The sequence below is a fragment of the Taeniopygia guttata genome, chromosome 1A (genome assembly GCF_048771995.1).
Source record: "Taeniopygia guttata chromosome 1A, bTaeGut7.mat, whole genome shotgun sequence".
Classification (NCBI taxonomy): domain Eukaryota; kingdom Metazoa; phylum Chordata; class Aves; order Passeriformes; family Estrildidae; genus Taeniopygia; species Taeniopygia guttata.
This window is the reverse complement of record NC_133025.1, coordinates 676662-684699: the sequence shown is the minus strand read 5'-3', so window position 1 is coordinate 684699 and position 8038 is coordinate 676662. Positions and strand designations below refer to the sequence as shown.

Below are 8038 nucleotides of genomic sequence, written 5' to 3'. Positions count from 1 at the left end.
TCGGTCAGGGCGGGACCCTTCCGGATACTAACCAATAGCGACGCGATTCGCTGATTGACGGTTTGCTCGGCCAATAGAAAGGCGGATCGTGGTGGTTGTCGCGCGCGCGGCGGCCAATGGGAGCGCTCGGCGGGATGCGGCGGAACGTGGAGGTGAAGGCGCGGCTGAGGGAGAGGGAGGCAGTGCTGAGGGCGGCCCTGCGGCGGCGGGGGCTGAGCACGGACTGCGCCGGGACCGGGCTCGGAGCGCCCCGGGAGTGCCCCGGCACCGGGCCGGGCAGCGGTGAGGAGCAGGAGCCGCCTCAGGACTGCCCCGGGACCGGGCATGGAGCGCCCCGGGAGTGCCCCGGGACCGGGCAGGAGCCGCCTCAGGAGTGCCCCGGGACCGGGCATGGAGCGCCCCGGGACTGCCCCGGCACCGGGCCGGGCAGCGGTGAGGGGCAGGAGCCGCCTCAGGGCTGCCCCGGGACCGGGCCGGGCAGCGGTGAGGGGCAGGAGCCGCCTCAGGAGTGCCCCGGCACCGGGCAGGAGCTGCCCCAGGACTGCCCCGGGGCCGGGCAGGTGCTGCTCCAGACCGACACGTTCTTCCATGTGCCGCGGGGGCGGCTGAAGCTGCGCCGGACGCAGGTGAGGGGTGGCTGGAGGGGCTGGGCTTGGCCGTGTGCTGGCCTGTCCCCATCCTCACTGTCCCTACCTGTCCCCATGTTCACCTGTCCCTGTGCTCACTGTCCCCGTGCTCACCTGTCCCCATCCTCACCTGTCCCTACCTGTCCCTACCTGTCCCCATACTCACCTGTCCCCATACTCACCTGTCCCTGTGCTCACCTGTCCCCATCCTCACCTGTCCCTACCTGTCCCCATGCTCACCTGTCCCTGTGCTCACCTGTCCCTCCCTGTCCCTCCCTGTCCCCATGCTCACCTGTCCCCATGCTCATGTGTCCCCGTGCCTCACCTGTCCCCACCTGTCCCCATGCTCACCTGTCCCCATGCTCACCTGTCCCTCCCTGTCCCCATGCTGGCCTGTCCCTGTGCTCACCTGTCCCCATCCTCACCTGTCCCTACCTGTCCCCATGCTCACCTGTCCCCATCCTCACCTGTCCCTACCTGTCCCCATCCTCACCTGTCCCCATCCTCACCTGTCCCTCCCTGTCCCCATGCTCACCTGTGCTCACCTGTCCTTGTCCTCACCTGTCCCCACCTGTCCCTGTGCTTTACCTGTGCTCACCTGTCCCTGTCCCTGTGCTCACCTTTCCCCATTCTCACCTGTCCCTTTCCCTTTCCTGTCCCCATGCTCACCTGTCCTCACCTGTCCTGATCCTCACCTGTCCCTGTGCTCACTGTCCCCACCTGTCCCCACCTGTCCCCAGGACGGCCGGGGAGAGCTGATTTTCTACGAGCGCCCCGACAGAGCCGGTCCCAAACTGTCCCTGTTCAGCACCAGCCCCACGGCCGACCCCGAGGGGCTGCAGGTGAGAGGTGGCCTGGCTGCCACCCCTGTGTCACCCCTGTGTCACCTCTGTGCCACCCCTGTGCCACTCCCTGTGCTATCCCCTGTGCCACCCCTGTCACCCCCTGTGTCACCCCCTCTGTCACCCCAGTGCCACCCCTGTGTCACCCCTGTGTCACCCCTGTGTCACCCGCTGTGTCACCCGCTGTGTCACCCCCTGTGTTACCCCCTGTGTCACCTCTGTGTCACCCCCTGTGTCACCTCTGTGTCACCCCTGTGTCACCCCCTGTGTCACCCCCTGTGTCACTCCTGTGTCAGCCCCTGTGTCACCCCCTGTGTCACCCCCGTGCTATCCCCTGTGCCACCCCTGTCCCCGTGTCCCAGGCGGTGCTGTCCCAGTCCCCATGTCCCCATATCCCTGTGTCCCCAGGCGGTGCTGTCCCAGTCCCTGGGCTCTGTGGGTCCCTGTGCCACCCCTGTCCCCATGTCCCCATGTCCCAGGCGGTGCTGTCCCAGTCCCTGGGCCCTGTGCCACCCCTGTCCCCATGTCCCCATGTCCCCAGGCAGTGCTGTCCCAGTCCCTGTGCCACCCCTGTCCCCACGTCCCCGTGTCCCATGTGGTGCTGTCCCAGTCCCCATGTCCCCATGTCCCCATGTCCCAGGTGGTGCTGTCCCAGTCCCTGGGCTCTGTGCCACCCCTGTCCCCATGTCCCCGTGTCCCCAGGCGGTGCTGTCCCAGTCCCCATGTCCCCATGTCCCCATGTCCCCATGTCCCCATGTCCCCATGTCCCCATGTCCCAGGCGGTGCTGTCACTGTCCCCATGTCCCCATGTCCCCATGTCCCCATGTCCCCATGTCCCAGGCGGTGCTGTCACTGTCCCCGTGTCCCCATGTCCCCATGTCCCAGGCGGTGCTGTCACTGTCCCCATGTCCCCATGTCCCCAGGCGGTGCTGTCCCAGTCCCTGGGCTCTGTGGGTCCCTGTGCCACCCTGTCCCCATGTCCCCATGTCCCCGTGTCCCCAGGCGGTGCTGTCCCAGTCCCTGGGCTCTGTGGGTCCCTGTGCCACCCCTGTCCCCGTGTCCCCGTGTCCCCAGGCGGTGCTGTCCCAGTCCCTGGGTGTGCTGGGCTGTGTGGGTCCCTGTGTCCCCATGTCCCCATGTCCCCATGTCCCCATGTCCCCGTGTCCCCAGGCGGTGCTGTCCCAGTCCCTGTGTCCCCATGTCCCCATGTCCCCAGGCGGTGCTGTCCCTGTCCCCATGTCCCCGTGTCCCCAGGCGGTGCTGTCCCTGTCCCCATGTCCCCGTGTCCCCAGGCGGTGCTGTCACTGTCCCCATGTCCCCGTGTCCCAGGCGGTGCTGTCCCTGTCCCCATGTCCCCATGTCCCCGTGTCCCCAGGCGGTGCTGTCCCAGTCCCTGGGCGTGCTGGGCACGGTGAGGAAGGAGCGGCTGCTGCTGCTGCTGGGCCAGACACGGCTGCACCTGGACCGCGTGGAGGGCCTCGGGGACTTCCTGGAGCTGGAGGTGAGGGACAGCGCGGGTGGCACGGGTGGCACGGGTGACACGGGTGACACGGGTGACACAGGTGACACAGGTGACACGGTGGCACAGGTGGTGCTGCGGCCGGAGCAGAGCGAGCAGGATGGGCAGCGCGTGGCACAGGAGCTGCTGCGGGATCTCGGTGTGGCCGACAGTGACCTGGTGCCCGGGGCCTACCTGGACCTGCTGCTGGCACTTGGGGACAGCGGGGACAGTGTCCTGAGCCAGGGACAGCGGGGCTGAGGGCAGGGCGGCCTGCGGGCCAGGCCCCCTGGCAGCGTGCGGTGCCCTGTGGCACCCGGCAAGCACGATGTGTGCCCCATGGACACACTGTGCCCACCCCATAGACATACTGTGCCCCCTATAGACACACTGTGTGCCCCATGGACAGCCTGTGTGCCCCATGGACACATTGTGTGCCACCCCATGGACACATTGTGTGCCACCCCATGGACAGCCTGTGCCCACCCCATGGACACACTGTGCCCTGTCACACCCCATAGACACACTGTGTGCCCCATAGACACACTGTGTGCCCCATGGACAGCCTGTGCCCGCCCCATATACATACTGTGCCCCCTATAGACACACTGTGCCCGCTCCATGGACACACTGTGTACCCCATAGACACACTGTGCCCTGTCACACCCCATAGACACACTGTGCCCACCCCATAGACACACTGTGCCCACCCCATGGACACACTGTGCCCTGTCACACCCCATAAACACCCTGTGCCCTCTATAGACACCCTGTGTGCCCCATGGACACACTGTGTGCCCCATGGACAGCCTGTGCCACCCCATAGACAGCCTGTGCCCGCCCCATAGACACACTGTGCCCACCCCATAGACACACTGTGCCCTGTCACACCCCATAGACACCCTGTGCCCGCCCCATAGACACACTGTACCTGCCCCATGGACAGCCTGTGCCCGCCCCATAGACACCCTGTGCCCTGTCACACCCCATAAACACCCTGAACCCCCTATGGATACTCTGTGCTAACCCCATAAACACCCTGTGCCTTGTCCCATCCCATAGACAACCTGTGGCTTGTTACACCCCATAGACACCCTGTGCCCGCCCCATAGACACCCTGTGCCCTGTCACTCCCCATAAACACCCTGAATCCCCTATAGATATTCTGTGCCCACCCCATAAACACCCTGTGCCCACCCCATAAACACCCTGTGCCTTGTCCCATCCCATAAACACCCCACAGACACCCCCAGCCCCAAAACCCCCCTGGAAACCCCACAGTGCCCCCGTGGCCACCCTGTCCCCCCCGCGGGTCACCAATAAACTCCGTCCCCACCCGTGCCCGTGTCCAGCTGTGCCCTGTCCCCACGGGTCCCCTGGGGCCACCCTGTCCCCGGGGTGGCAGCGACGCCCGGCCCCGATCCCGGATTATGTCCGGATGCTCGGGAAGCGCCGGGGGGGCTGGGGGTGACAGATGGGGGTGACAGACGGGGGGTGGTGGCAGCTGTGCCAGCTGCTGCCGCTGGAAAATCCCCTGGGATCCGGCTGGGGGCTGGAACCCCTGCGGGGATGGCGATCCCAAAGCTTTTCCGGGAGCAGTTTCCCCAAATTTTCCAATGTGAGGCCCCAGCCGGGATCCTGGAGAGCCCTGGAGGGGCTGGAATGGGGCCAGGGAAGGGAACGGGGCAGGAAGGGCTGGAGAACTCCAGAGGGGTTTGGGATTTGGGCTGGAAAACTCCAGAGGGATTTGGGGTTTGGGCTGGAGAACTCCGGAGGGGTTTGGGATTTGGGCTGGGAAACTCTGGATGGATTTGAGATTTGGGCTGGATTTGAGAGGGATTTGAGAAGGGGCTGGAAAGCTCCAGAAGGATTTGGGATTTGGGCTGGAAAATTCCAGTGGAATTGGGATTTGGGCTGGAAAACTCCAGAGGGATTTGGGATTTGGGCTGGAAAATTCCAGTGGAATTGGGATTTGGGCTGGAAAACTCCAGAGGGATTTGAGAAGGGTCTGGAAAAGGAAGGCGGGAAGGATTGAAGGGATGGATTTCCCTCAGGCTGGATTGTCCCAGCGGGAATTTCTCCCGTTTGTCGGAGCTTTGCCGGGTCCGGGTGGATCCTCGGGATCCATTCCAGGAGCTGAAGGTTTGGGATCGGCCCAGGGTGGAATTCACGGATCCTGGGAATGGAAATGTTTGGAAAACTTCCTGGGCTGTGCCCATCCTTGGAGGTGTCCGAGGAATTCCCGGAATTCCACTCAGGGCTGGGATCGGGCCCAGCTTGGATTGGTGACCTTGGAATTCTTTCCCAGCCTCAATAATGTGGGAATTCTGTGCTCACACCCCCATGAGAATTCCCAGTAGATCCAGGGGATATTTGGGATCATTTTCCATGGAAATGGGGCCAGAGGAACCCCGGAACATCCCGAGGGATCCCAAAGGAGCACCGAGCCCAGTTTATCCTTGGAAATCCTTTGAAGTCCCTCACAGCTGCAATTCCCACCGGCAGTTTGGGAATCCCCGGCCTTGGGAAGATCCCGCTCGGTTTTTAGGGAATGTTCTCCCCATGGAATGTGGGGGGAAGCTGCTGGAACCCCAAATCCCCGCCGGGGCAGGGCCGTGTCCCAAAACCCCAAAGGAACGGAGATGGGAGAGGGAATGTTGGGGTGGAAGTTGGGAATGGGACACTGAGGGGATTGGGGACACAGATGGAATTGGGGGACACTGATGGAATTGGGGACACTGAGGGAATTGGGGGACACTGAGGGAATTGGGGACACTGAGGGAATTGGGGGACACTGAGGGAATTGGGGGACACTGAGGGAATTGGGGGACACTGAGGGAATTGGGGACACTGATGGAATTGGGGACACTGAGAGAATTGGGGGACACAGGGGGGACACGGAGGGAATTTGGAACACGGGGGTGGCACTGAGGGGGGACACAGGGAGTGGCACTAAGGGAATTGGGGGACACAATTGGGAATTGGGGGACACAATTGGGAATTGAGGGACACTGATGGAATTGGGGGACACAGGGGGGACACGGAGGGAATTGGGGGACACTGATGGAATTGGGGGACACAGGGGGCACACGGAGGGAATTGGGGGACACGGAGGCACCCCACACCCCACGGGTGGCAGTGCGGGGGTCCCGCTGCCCGCCCCCCCAAACTGGGGCCGTCCCTGGTGTCCCCAGCGGCGGCCGCTGTCCGGTGCCGGCGCTCAGCACCGGGGACAGCTCCGCTCGCCGGCCCGCGCGGTGCCGGCCCCGCCAGGAGCCCGGGGAGCGACCCTATAGCGTGCCCCATAGGGCCCGATCCCCTATAGACCCCCCGATCCCCTACAGACCCCAACCACCCTATAGACTGCCCTTCCCTTCCCTTCCCTTCCCTTCCCTTCCCTTCCCTTCCCTTCCCTTCCCTTCCCTTCCCTTCCCTTCCCTTCCCTTCCCTTCCCTTCCCTTCCCTTCCCTTCCCTTCCCTTCCCTTCCCTTCCCTTCCCTTCCCTTCCCTTCCCTTCCCTTCCCTTCCCTTCCCTTCCCTTCCCTTCCCTTCCCTTCCCTTCCCTTCCCTTCCCTTCCCTTCCCTTCCCTTCCCTTCCCTTCCCTTCCCTTCCCTTCCCTTCCCTTCCCTTCCCTTCCCTTCCCTTCCCTTCCCTTCCCTTCCCTTCCCTTCCCTTCCCTTCCCTTCCCTGATTCCCCATTCCCTCCCTATCCCACCCCATTCCCATAACTCCCCAAATCCCATCCCGCACCCCCAGACCCCTCCTTCTCTAGAACCCCCCAGGACCGCCCGTCGTCCCATCCCATCCCATTGATCCCATCCCATTGATCCCATCCCACCCCAATCCGATCCCATCCCATTGATCCCATCCCACCCCAATCCCATCCCATCCCATTGATCTCATCCCACCCCAATCCCATCCCATCCCATTGATCCCACCCCATCCCATTGATCCCACCCCAATCCCATCCCATTGATCCCATCCCATTGATCCCACTCCACCCCAATCCGATCCCATCCCATTGATCCCATCCCACCCCGATCCCATCCCATCCCATTGATCCCACCCCATCCCATTGATCCCACCCCAATCCCATCCCATTGATCCCATTGATCCCATCGATCCCATCCCATCCCATTGATCCCATTGATCCCATCCCATCCCATTGATCCCATCGCATCCCACCCCATCCCATCCCATCCCATTGATCCCATCCCATCCCATCCCATCCCATCCCATCCCATCCCATCCCATCCCATCCCATCCCATCCCATCCCATCCCATCCCATCCCATCCCATCCCATCCCACCCCATCCCATGGATCCCATCCCATCCCATTGATCCCACCCCACCCCAATCCCGTCCCATCCCATTGATCCCACTCCACCCCACCCCAATCCCATCCCATCCCATCCCATCGATCCCACCCCACCCCATCCCATCCCATCCCATTGATCCCACCCCAATCCCATCCCATTGATCCCATTGATCCCATCGATCCCATCCCATCCCATCCCATTGATCCCATCCCATCCCATCCCATTGATCCCATCCCAATTGCATCCCATTGATCCCATCCCACCCCAATCCCATCCCCCCCTCCCCTCCCTCTCCCTCCCGCCGCCCCCTCCGCTCCCGGCTCCTCCCTCTCCCCCGCGGCTCCCGCAGCTCCTCCCGCCCCTCTCCCCTCATTTCCCGCAGCTCCTCCTCCCTCCCCGCTCGTTTCCCGCAGCTCCTCCTCCGTCTCCCCCGTTCCCGCAGCTCCTCCCGCGGCTCCTCCCGCCGCTCCCGCAGCTCCGCAGTCCGGCGCAGCCCCGGCCGGAGAAAATGGCGGATCGCGCCGAGATGTTCTCGCTCTCCACCTTCCACTCGCTCTCCCCGCCCGGCTGCCGGTGAGCGGGGACACGCGGGGTGGGACACGCGGGATGGGACACGCGGGGTGGGACACGCGGGTGGGATACGGGGTGGGATACGGGGTGGGATACGGGGTGGGATGCGGGATGGGATACGGGGTCGCGCTGCCCTTCCCCTCCCGCTGTCCCGCCCTTACACCGGGCCCGCACCCCGGTAT

At 64.0% G+C, this 8038-nt stretch overlaps 2 protein-coding genes across 3 annotated transcripts in view; both read left to right on the top strand.

The window, feature by feature from the left end:
• Positions 1-4: 4 nt before the first annotated feature.
• LOC115492594 (uncharacterized) lies at positions 5-3303 on the top strand. 2 transcript variants are annotated; one of them, XM_041720690.2, is made up of 4 exons: positions 5-626; positions 1367-1468; positions 2844-2969; positions 3057-3303. In XM_041720690.2, exons 1-4 carry the CDS (start codon positions 117-119, stop codon positions 3225-3227), a joined length of 909 nt encoding a protein of 302 aa, XP_041576624.2. In that variant the 5' UTR covers positions 5-116; the 3' UTR covers positions 3228-3303. The 2 variants fall into 2 exon arrangements, with proteins under 2 accessions (XP_041576624.2, XP_041576625.2); XM_041720691.2 differs by lacking the exon at positions 1367-1468.
• A 4407-nt stretch (positions 3304-7710) lies between these two features.
• Positions 7711-8038, top strand: part of MAPK8IP2 (mitogen-activated protein kinase 8 interacting protein 2) — a 29352-nt gene continuing 29024 nt past the window's right edge. The window contains exon 1 of the mRNA XM_041720678.2: positions 7711-7859. Coding sequence (XP_041576612.2) covers positions 7795-7859 — 65 coding nt within the window. The 5' untranslated portion in view covers positions 7711-7794. The remainder of the gene's footprint in view (positions 7860-8038) is intronic.